Here is a 12,058-nt window from a genome sequence, read left to right as displayed (position 1 = left end):
CAGGAATTCTTCCACCCTTGATGGTAAGTCTGTTTACCAATATTGCTACAGTAGAATAGGTGTGGTAGAAAAAACATGATGTACTACTTCTGTCATACGTGGTACTCAGAACTTGACAAGCATCCTTGTGAACTACTAGAAAATGCTGTTTAAAAACACAGTGTCTTCTGTATTTGCATGATACCTACTTCAACAGGGCTACTATCACCATATCACAGGAAGATAAAAAGCTCAACTGAAGTTTTTGCTGCCATGTGTGAGATGACTGGAAATACTTTTATTTCATACCTACTTATTTAGTCAATAATTCAAACTCTGCAGTCTGCCACTACAAGAAAAAAGGAATTATTTGTATTTATTTCTGTAACGAGTATTCTGCAGACTACTGGCATTAGAACATACTTCACAGTGCTGTTTTTCAATGGCCTCTCTGGCCATATTTAACTCACTCAGATTCAGCTTTCAGCATCTTCAGTCTAACAGAGACTTTGCAGTACCTTTCAGTAAGGCAATACTTTGAAAGTAGCTAAGTGGCTAAGGAATAAATAAATGGATGTTCAGTGATGCTTCAGCTCCCTTGCATTCTCAAATAACTAAGATGCTTCCAGAAGTCCTACTTGGTATTTTCCTTGTCTGCTTCCTTGTGATTTAAATGCAGAATAGAAAATATGTAAAAGAAAAAAAAATAACAACACATGCACCAGGCTGTTATCAGAACGGGGAGCTTAGTTACAAAGTCTTAAATAACTGCATGAGACGTTACCACGTTCCTTGAATTTGGGGTTAGTGTGTGTAATGTGTCTGGCTGGCACAGAGACAATTTTTCTTTACAGGAGCCCATACAGTGCCATGTTTTAGACTTATGATCAAACCAGTGTTGATAACACACCAATGTTTTAGCTATTCCTGAGCAGTGCTTACACAGTGTCAAGGTCTTTTGTTTCTCACTCTGCCCCTCAGCAAGTAAGCTGGGGTGGGCAAGACACTGAGAGGGGACACAACCAGGACAGTCGACCCAAACTGAACAAAGAAATATTCCATGACATAAAACATCATGCTCAGCACTAAAACTGGGAGGTGGTCGGGGGGGGATTTTTCCAAAGTAGCCATTGCCCAGGGACTGGTTGGGCTTTAGTGTGCTGGTGGGAGGTGGTGAATGATTGTCTTTCCACCACTTGCCTTTTTTTTTTTTTTTTCCCCCCTCCTTCACTGTTAAACTGTCTCTGTCTTGACCCATTAATTTTTTCTTGCATTTGCTCTTCTGATTCTCTTTCTCCATCCTGCTGGCAGAAGTGTGAAAGTGACTGCATGGGGGCAAATCTTCCAGCAAGGGTCAACTCACCAGAGTCTGAAACACAGCTTGGCCAGCCAACAGACTATTCACAACATGCTACTGCACGTACCCCAGCCAAGCACTCCCAAGCCGTCTATCATGGTGGTGTGCGAGTCAGTGCCCACCACACTGTCTGGATAGTAGTAGCCATCCTGATCCATAACCACTCTTGCCAAGTACTCCAAGTTTACTTGGTGGATGATCCCAGAGCCAGGTGGAATAATCCTCATGTTTTTAAAAGCCTGAGAGCCCCACTGAAACAGAAGTAACAGGAGTCAAAAATCTTCAATGCACATGAGCACTGGAAGAACTTTCATTCATTACACTTTACTCCATGCAAATAGGAATAATTCTTTCAGTACCTTTAGGAATTCAAACCTTTCTCTGTTTCTTTCAAATTCCAGGTCCTGATTTTTTTGCAAGCTGTCTGATCTACAAGTGAAAATAATCAGCTGTCAGAACCAAAAGTATCCACCTGAAATTTATGTCTGGTCATACGCAAAGGTTGAAAGAAAAGAGTTGTTAACTAATGTTAATACTGATCAACCTCATCTTTTTAATCTCACTGTAGCTGTGAACTGCAGGCAATCAATGAAAAGGATTTAAGAAATCTTAAGAGATAATACCTGAAGTCTAATTCAAATGTGAATGCTAATCTGCATATTATATATGCTGCAGGCCTAAAATTTGTAGATTGGAAAAAAACAACACTACATGGTAGAGCAATGTGAAGTTTCCCACATCTCAATCAGAAGCAATCAGCAAAGCAGTAAAGGGAACTGGAACAGAACTGCCCTGCAGCTTCAGTTAAAAAGAGGTTATCACTGACGATACAATGCTGCCTTAGCCTTATCTGTGATAACAAACTTTTCACTTTAATCAGCTTCCTAGCTTAGGCCTGAAAAGTCTGAAAGAACTGAAGCATAGAGCTGGCCAATGTTCTCTCCATATATAAATATGAGCCAATCAAAATAAAAATCAAGCTGTGACAAAAAGTAATTATTAGCAACAAATTACCTAAATCAAGACCTGGATACTATGGATAGCATAAAAATAATGTTATTAAAATAATACTGAAAAAGAATTTTAATAGTTGATTTTGTCCTATGGTAAATAATATGGAAATCTTATCTTGTTCACAAAGGTTTCATGCTGTTTCCCAACGGTCTTTAAAAATGATGTGATGCAAATTAAATAGAAGAAAGGTTAGGTTTCTAGTTTAATAGATTAGTGAGAAATCATCCATTGCCCCAGAGATCAGTCTTCAGATGTTTTTTTCTAAATTTGCATCTGTGTCTAAACTCCTTAGTGTTAACATTAAGAATAAATACAGTATCTCTAGAAAAAAAAGTTGAAGGGAGTTGATTTTTGACAGATATATAAGGCAAATTTTTTGGCCCTTTTTCTCCCCTGACAACTATGAAATGGCACCAGTGAGAATCTGCACCCTTACTAGTTTACAGTTGGAAAACAGTTCTATTTTAAAACTGTCTGGCGACATTCTTCTATGAAGCAGGCTTCACAATATATTTCTGCTCAGAAATTCATTATTTCTATTCTAAAGCAGCCTCTAAATATCACACTGAGAAAGTATTTCTTATGTCAATTTCCACCTTCTGGGAATTTTCTTCCTTGCAATGCTATAACTTAAGTGATCTCTTCAACTTACCTCCTATAAAGGACGGTAAATATGCAGTGTTGTAGCAGGTAAGGTAACTGCAGACCAAAAAACTTCAGGAGTTTGGAAGATGGAAGTAAACCACTGAGAAACATGTAACTGCAGAATCTGTTTGGAAGATTAGTTCAGTAGGCCCATGTTTAGATACCATGGAGCGTAGAAGGACCCCTATGCAGAGCTGTTGTACTTCATTGTGGGTCTAGTGAGTGCTGGTCTCTTTGTAGCATGCTGAAGATGGATTAGCATTATGTTTCTTTCCTATACTTAATAGGGGCCATATTAATCAGTGTCTTGGGCTCTTCTATGTGGAGGCACTGAACTACCAAACAGCTCCTCAGATCTGGGTTAGGGCAGCTCTGGTCTATTCTTATATAAATAAAGAAGAAAGGAGACATTCTCACTTGTCCTTTCCAAAAAGCCCTACAGGGTCAAAAAAGTGCACATGGGAAAAAAGCTATTTCTGAGCAACTAAGAATAAGGCAGTATTATTATGGAAAGTTATGATCACCACAAGTCTGGACTGAGCCTGTTTCTATTAACATTTAGTCTAGACTTGTGCTAGTAACTGGATCCAGCTTACTTACTACCATTAAGAACAAAGCGTTATTTTGTACTCTTACCGCCTGTTAAAATCAACCTGGATGGAGTGATCTATGACTAGATCAGCAGGACAGATAGGATTGATTTTTTCAGGGTCTCCACCAAGTTTCTTCACAGCATCACGCATCGCAGCAAAGTCAACCACAGCAGGTACCCCACTGAAACAGAAGAGAAACAGGCAAGGTGAAACTATTTGAAAGAAAAGAAAAAAACCAACAAAACCAAACCAAACCGAGATTCTGAGATGCAGAACAGACACCTACTGCCCCATACAAAGCAACCATAGCCTTACCCTGAGTCTTAGGATCATTACTCCATGGGAGAGACAGTACCCTTGGGAAGACAAAGTCAAAAGAGCAGAAGTGACAGAGCTGTACTGGGGTCCTGAGCACTGTTAAGAATGAAAGGCTAAAACCAAAATTCATCAAGTAATAGAAGCAGTTCAACGTGCTTGGCTGGGAATCTGGAAACTTAGTCCTAGTCAGCATTCCTTTGGGACCTGGAACTGGTTTCTCTTCTGCTCTGTTCCTCTCTCTCCTTCCCAGTTTGTTTAAAAAAGAAGGGAGGAGGGGGGAAACAACAATGTTCTTTCTTTCATCCTTTGCTATGTTTATTTAGCTGATTTTAAGGCAAGGGTCATGTCTTCCAAGTTCTGCAAAGCTAGAAGGCTAATTAGGAAGCCTGTCATTAGGGCTACTTGGTACCTTCCACACTTCAAGTGAAAGTGGCAGAGCAGGGCATCAGACTCCTTAAATTACAAAGGACATGACCTCAAAATACCTTAGCAGAATAACTGTATTTTTGGAAGTGGATTTAACCGCCCTGGCCAATAACTGAACAAACACAAGAGGCAGAAATAAGGTGTACCATTCATCTTTGCTAACGAATTCTTGTACTTACACTGACAAAAGACGTTATATCACAAATGACATTCAAATAACACATTCTCAGGCTATTGGCCAACATTAACTTATCTGCTTTCTCACATGCCTTACGACAATCCTGCAAGCCCTTGAACTCCAAGTGACTCAGAAAAAAAGTTACTAGGCTTTTTTCCTATGTTTGTATGTCTCATTCATCCAAAACCATTTTCAAATCCCTAATTAAGACTTCCTTCATAAACGAGGTAGGTAAACTACACACAGGGTCAAAGTAATGTACATGAGAGTCTTTCGTTCATCCTCCACTTCCAATCCAAGTTTAGTCATAAGCAAACAAGAAACAGTAACCAGAAGTTCTAGCACTTCAACACCCATCTTAACTAACAGATCATGCACATTTCTGTATTTATTTTAACAAAGCCCCTGGTGCTTCTCAGCACATACACTCACAGCTTCTACAGAGGTATGTACTACCATGACATTTTCCATCAGTTTCAGAAACCTTCACGCATACCAGCCTATCTGGTATTGCTGGCTGCTGAGACAAAAAGCAAAGTCTATGATGTGCTCGTAAAGATCTGGGATCATTCAGTCAATGACCCAATGGGTCCATCTACAGTCTCAGAAGAACTCAGGATAATTAGAGAATTATCAGATTTAGGAAACCTGGTAATTCTAATCCAGGCACGTGAATGTAACTGTTGTACAGTGTCTGGAAAGTTACCAAAGCTGCCTTTTCCAAAAGCTCCCTCCCAGAAGACTGCTGAAGACCTCGTTTTTCATGAATGCAGCTGCTTTGCAGACTTACAGGCAATTTTTTAAAACTCAGCAGGAGAGCAGGGGGCAAGAAGGAAGTGCAGTAACAAAGGAAACACCATTTGCTTGGAAGTTTGGCTTCCTCTGTGCTCCAGCTTTTAAAAATGTTAACAACAGCCAGTGAAAAAAACCAGCTAAGAAATCAGCACTTTTTTTTCAACTGAGGCCTTGCCAGGTTTTCCTGGTATCTTTAGGAGTTGAGCTGTACTGGGTCTCTAGCACCCGGCCAACTTTTGTGAAAATGCAAAACAGAAGTTATGACAGCAAAGATACTTTACTGTTCTGAGAAATAAAATCAACTGACAACTTAGCAGCATGGGTCTTACCACAGACGAAGTAAACTCTCTTACCAAGGCAGACCACAAAGGTACAAAGAACAGTGGACTTGCAAATCAAATACTATATTACAAACAATAAGAAGCCTCAAAATTTACTTTCCACATCTACCAAGGACTATTACATGCTGACACATCAGAACTAATCACACTGCAACAACAAGGCCCAGTTTTCAGAGTCCATTAGGTAGGAATCTCAATTTGTATTTCTGGGAAAAAGTAGACATTAATTTCTTCAATAACAGAGAAGTCTTTAAAAATATATGTGGAATAATATTGACTCAGAAGATAAAATAATGGTGTGCATTATAAATGAGAACTGACCAGGGTAGAAAACGTAAAGAGCCCCTGGGGATGGGGGGAAGACGCACACTCCCCACCAAAACCTCTTAACTCTGAATTCCCTCACTTGTATGTAATTTATCCACCTCATTTTCTTCCTTTCTGTTTTTGAAGAGTTTCATATTTATTTCTCCATCCCAGAAGCACTTGATTTAATGCTTTTATAATGAGTGTTTGCCTCTCCAAGTGGTGTCTGTAGCATGACATCCAGGGAAGCTGAAAAAGGGCTTTTCAAACATTGCTATTCTTTCCCTCAAGCTCACCACTCCAGCCCCAGCTGAGCATTGCTGCACTTTCCATGAACCCCTCTTCCTAGCACTGGAGGGCATCAGACTCACGTGAAGTCTTGCAAAATAACTCTTGCAGGCTTGAATGGCACTTCAACATTCTTGTGTTGCACCACTTTCCAGTTGAGAATATTCTCAACATCTCCCTTCTTCACTAGGAACTCATCACAGTTACGGATTGCTGCTTCCAAGAGGACTCGAATAGAAAACGGGAGCTGTGCTGCAAGGGTAAGAGGCAAGAAGCAAATTCAGTTTTTACATTAGGGCATATGTCAGCAAGTGCAGAGTTCCACACCTGGGGCAGATGTGCTCAACTACTGTCCCCTTTTTCACACAAGACCACCCCAAATTATCAAACACCCTTTTCTAGACTCCAGCTTTGTCAGGAGGTCAGTGCTCACTATTTGTTCCAGTCAATTCTTTGAGCAGATTTATTATTTTCTGTTGCAAAGTTATTCCATTTTTTTTTTCTGCTGGATAGTGAGAATTGCAATTTTGTTTAAAGAATCTGGAGTTTACCACTCTTGGAATCATGGAATGGATCAACTAATAATACTGTATATGTCTCTGTCTGTTTCTTAAGACTCATCTCTGCTTTTCACACACCAAGTTTGACATTAATTGATTTCTCATTTACACACTATCAGAGCCTGCAGTAGATGTGCATTGCTGACATCCAGAGAAAATGTTCCTCCTCTTGCTTCCTCAATTCTCCTTAATCAACTGTTTCCTCTCTGAAAGAGGAAAAGTACACAACCTAGACAGCTCTAAGCTATAGATACTTGCTTTCTAAGTCACTGGCATGGACTGTAGGATTTTTACTAGTGCCACAAGGAAGATACCACATTCAGGTAGTGTCAGAGAAACTAAAGAAAAAGCCTCTTCAGAAAATATTTTCTGGCCACTACTCTTTGTGAAGCTTTTTAAAGCAATCTTTCTGGATGGTTCAGCCATATAAGTGTTAGGTCCCTTCCAACCTTTCACCGTAGTACAGCAGTATATGAGAAAACTCAGTTTTGTCTTGTCCTCCTCATTCATCCAAGAAAAACAAGACTGCTGTGTGCATAGCATGTTGAGAAAATAATACTGTATTCTTGCCGGTATTTCTGCAGTTCTAAGCCTCCAAAATTAATTTCTGCTAAATCTTGTTTTCAAGAACCACCTTTTGAATTCACAGTTCTCTCCAGAGACCAAATACCATCCAATGTTGCAATGTCTCTTCAGGTTCTCTTCATCAGTATTAACAAAATGCTTTCCTTATGTTGTCAACGTACCATATCTCACATCTTCCAATTTGCTGATATTAAAGAACTTCTTCAGAGGCTGTTTAGGGTCCAGTGGCTCCACAATCCATGCAAAAGGGTTGCTCATGGTTGCTCAAGATCCTTAGTGTCCCTAAAACACAAAAGAAAAATCAAAACCATTTTCATGACATCTGTCTCACATGAAAAGTACATGTCACAGTCCCACAAGGTATCTGTTCCACACACAAGGTTTGTACCAGAAAAAGAGGTACTGCACAGTCTGTGTTAGTCATGCCCTTTCCCCTACAAATCTATTTGTAACACATCCTCAAAAGATAAAAGGTATGCAGGAAGATAACAGCATTGTAAAAAATATGGATACACCATGCGGTTTACAAAGGAAGTTCAATGTCTGCATTCTTCTCTTTATGCTGCTTCTAGACAGCCCTTTGTACCTCTGTGATCCACCACAACAATGTGGTCCCTTTTCTAAGTGGCAGTGGTCTAAAGCTAAACAGACAGGCATTTGCATTCACAATAAAAAAAAATAAATAATCGAAAAAATCAACTAAATCAGAAAACACAACAGTTCTACTTGAGCCATAAAGTGTTACAGACCAAGGTTACAAACTCTGACAATCAGAGATACAAGGAACCCTTCTGATTTCAGAAAGATTCATTAGGGCAGCCACTAAAAAGAAAAAAAAAGTAGACTCCACTGTAAACTTCATTTTAGTTTGAGATCTTTGGCTATCCTAATGGTTTACTGGATGGAGACTTCCACTAGAACCTAGGATTTTTAGTGTTCACTTATACAAGTTAAAGTACCCTGAGATATTCCCAATATCAAGGCCAACTAGCATAGAAGGGTCTAAACGCACTCTCAAAATATCTCATAATCTCCAGAAAAGGTCAACTGCACGCAAACTACCTAACAGTTCCTAGGGCACTAAGACCTGAACTTTGCCTGGGGCTCTTCCGGGAGCACTGGCTTAGGCCAACGCATGCCAAGGAGCAAGCTAACAATTTAACAGTACGGACAATTCTCTTCCAGGGCCTGGCAGCATTCCCAGTCACGATCAAAATTGTTTTAGAAGAGAGATAATGTCAAGCCTGATTTCCAGATCTGTTGTTTTCCCACAGCACAGTTCCTATCTTCATTCAAGTACCATTATCTTTCCTTGGCCCAGTTTTTTAAGCAAAAAACCTCAAACAACAAGGTATGAGATGCACATCCTTTGATGGCCTTGTTTGGTGCAAGGGCTGCACAAAGTCCAGTATTTGAATTAATTTATTGAACTGGTCAGTCTCATTGACTGTTCAGGGAATGCTATTATGTGGAACACATTTATGTGGGATTTTTAAAGTACTCTGCCACAAAACACATTTCATGTACTTTGAAGACAACCACCAAGTTACAGATTAGACTGGGATGGAGAGATAGCAGAAATGGTGACAAAGGCAGGTCCAGGCTGTAAAGTAGCAAGTTACTGTAAAAGAAAGAAAAATTTTCAGAATTCTGTCAAACAAACAATGGAAGTTTCTAGATAAAAAGTTGGGTGCCCAGGGAAGGCAGAAAGGGAGGGAACTGAACAGATTGCAAACATTGCCCTCCCCCGTCCCCACAACATACCACCTCTCACATTCCCATCTACAAGTTTTCTTCTGAGATTCCTCTTCCCAGCTTTGCAGATACCCATCCTGCACATAAGCCCATCAAGTTTTGGGTGTCACCACCTTTAAACAGCATGAACTACTCAGTTACTCCTCTTCTAAGCAAATTCTGTGCTTCTATGATTGAGTATGATCAAAATAAACTGCTTCCTTCCTCTCCTTGCCAGCTATGCTCCTGATGAGTTTTATTGTCTACCTTTCAAGCTGAGAATTTTACTTCAGCATATCTACTTCTCACGGGAAAGTCTAAGGGCAGCTGAAGATAGAAAACTCTGGGATATCCCCTGACAGATAAAGCAGGAGATCATTACTTTTATAAGACCATGAGTCCACTGTACTCAGTTCACATATCCTCATCTAAGTATACATTGCAGCTGTAACACTTCCTACCCAAGTCAGCGTCCTGGCAAACCGCAGCAGCAATTCAAGATGCTATAACACATTATCTGCTTGTTACCACCTCTTTGACAGACATCACCCTGTTCCCTGAACAGCTTTTTGAGTTCACAGTTGGAGATACTTCAGTACCAACCTGCTTTCGTGAGTGAGTTACACAAATATGCCAAATTATGGGGTGACCAAGGCCTAAACACATGTTCTTTTCACCTGCCGGGTTGCACTGATATGAACAACACTATTACAACCTTGTAAGCCATTCAGAAATCCCCACAAAGAGGTAAAGTATCTAGAAAAAATAGCAGCTTGCAGCATTGCTCTAGCAAATTTCAGGGCTGGAGAAGCCTCAATCACACCAACTACTAGTTCCAGACAATAAATTATAAACCAAGTGGCCACAGCACAGAAGTCAAGCTAGTAACCAGCCAAAAAGACGCAAGGGAACAATACTCTGCAGATTGAGTACATCAAAATTTTTCAAGTAATCACTGTGATAGATACAGATTAACTTGTGATTGCAGCACAGAGTATTTATCCACATTTTGCAGGCACTGAAATGTAAATATGCAAAGAGGCTAGCACACAGGGGAGCTGACATCTGTCTGCTTGGGACTGGCACAGCACGCAGGGTCACATGCATTGACCATGGCCAGTGCCACATGATGATGGTAATAGCTGTTCACACATACCAAAGCAAGCATTTGATCTTCTGCCCAACAACCTCAAAACTGCGTGGAGGTCACATCTGAAATGGGATTCCACACAGTGGCCCTCAGGAAGAGAGAAGCACAGATTGAGAGGTTTATAATGGTAACAGCCACCACTCACTCACACAAATGGTGCCTTGGAAAACAGCAGCAACGCTAGCCCAAGCTATTCTCCCTCTCCAATTATCCCGACACACATTCTTTAGTGTTTGTGCAATTCTGGACAATGCCCTAGGACTCCAGAGGTTTCAGCTGACTGAAATCTATGAAAATAGTTCAACTGAGAAGTTAAAACAAACAAACAAACAAAACACCACCACAACAACAAAAACCCAAAAAGCCAGCAGAATGTCATTACTGAATCTTTCTCAAAGGGTTGCATGACTTGTATAAGGTGTACCAGACAAAAAACAGCTTTATTTTAGCCCTTCCTGTGCCTACTAATACAATTCTGTAAACACTGATAATTTGGCTCATATTAATGCTTGATCATCTTTAAACCTATACTTCTTAACTATCAATACTACTTTCCATTCACCTTGTCACACCTAGAATTCACACAGACTGCACACTGGCTCACCACAGAAAGTCTGATTTCTGCCTTTTCTCTCTCCTAGCTCCACTTATCTTTCTCTCCCAGAGAAGCAAAACTGTAGAAGGAAACCACAAATACCAGGAAGGGCAAATTTATTTGGACAAGGTCATAACTTTCCAAATATAAAAAAGGAAGCTGTTTCTTTTGTGCATGCAACATTTGCCCTTCAGAGCAGAGAATGAACCCCTGGCTGCAACAGCTGTTCCATACCATCTGTATCACAAGATACAAAGCAGGTGTTTTTAGGAATCTCAGGGGAGCCCATTCAACTCTCACTAACCAGAATATGAGAAAACATTAGCACATGGACTACTTTTCTGCTAAAATATATGCTGACAGTAAATCATGACTGACTCATGCACAACACAAACGTTAAAAAAAAGACTCCTGATTAGTAATAATCATATTTATTTCAGAAGTGCCTGAGGATGAACAAAGGACACAGATTTATTTTGTTTGACTGCAGAAAGGGAAAAAAAAAGCCTCTGGATGCAATAACATCAAAGCTCCGGACCTTACAGTAGGAACAGAACAGGCACAGTCATTCAGCATTTTCATACAGACACATTAACCTCACTCAGGGAAAGGCAACCTGTCTCAACCACTGCTTTTTCTACTCCTTGGCTTCTTAGTTGTTGTCTTTCAAATTAAGTGAGGGTGCCTATGCTACTAACAGAAAGAGTTCGTTTTAAGCATCTATTCATAAACCTAAACACCTAATACCTTGACTAAAATGTAATTCAAGCAGCAAATCTCTTTTTCCTAGAAAGTGGGTAAATTCTCAGCCACAACTGGGAAGGATATACTCAGCAAAGGAACAGCTTAACTTGGTGTCCTGGTTTGCTGGGACAGAATTGGAGAGTCATTTCTGTGGAAGAAAACTGCCATTTTGTAAGGACTACAACCCTCTATTTCATGGGAACAAAGCTGACAAGAGACTTTGTGGTGGGTCTTGGTACACAGGTTACCACAGTGATCAAAGCCTTTGACAGCCTTGGGTTAACCAGATGCAGAAGTTAGGAGGAGCAAAAGCCAGGTCAGATCACCCAGGCTGGCCAACAGATTTATTCAGTACTGTAAATGTTATATTCACTATAAATGGGGGGAGGAGATTGCTGGGGATGACCTTCTTCCCTCCTTCTCTTCCTTCTTCTTCCCTCTTCCATGGCT

The 12,058-nt window shown here is 40.2% G+C and overlaps 1 protein-coding gene across 1 annotated transcript in view; it reads right to left on the bottom strand.

The window, feature by feature from the left end:
• Positions 1-7,666, bottom strand: part of ACO1 (aconitase 1, soluble) — a 25,135-nt gene extending 17,469 nt beyond the window's left edge. Inside the window, exons 1-5 of the mRNA XM_010179193.1 lie at positions 7,547-7,666; positions 6,324-6,492; positions 3,632-3,769; positions 1,696-1,765; positions 1,404-1,587 (exon numbers count right to left, since the gene is read on the bottom strand). Of these exons, the coding sequence (XP_010177495.1) occupies positions 1,404-1,587; positions 1,696-1,765; positions 3,632-3,769; positions 6,324-6,492; positions 7,547-7,643 (658 nt within the window). The 5' untranslated portion in view covers positions 7,644-7,666. The remainder of the gene's footprint in view (positions 1-1,403; positions 1,588-1,695; positions 1,766-3,631; positions 3,770-6,323; positions 6,493-7,546) is intronic.
• Between the last annotated feature and the right edge of the window lie 4,392 nt (positions 7,667-12,058).

Source organism: Mesitornis unicolor, unplaced genomic scaffold (assembly GCF_000695765.1).
Source record: "Mesitornis unicolor isolate BGI_N332 unplaced genomic scaffold, ASM69576v1 scaffold26472, whole genome shotgun sequence".
In the NCBI taxonomy this organism is placed as follows: domain Eukaryota; kingdom Metazoa; phylum Chordata; class Aves; order Mesitornithiformes; family Mesitornithidae; genus Mesitornis; species Mesitornis unicolor.
The sequence above is the reverse complement of the archived record's forward strand: the minus strand, read 5'-3'. Positions and strand labels throughout refer to the sequence as shown.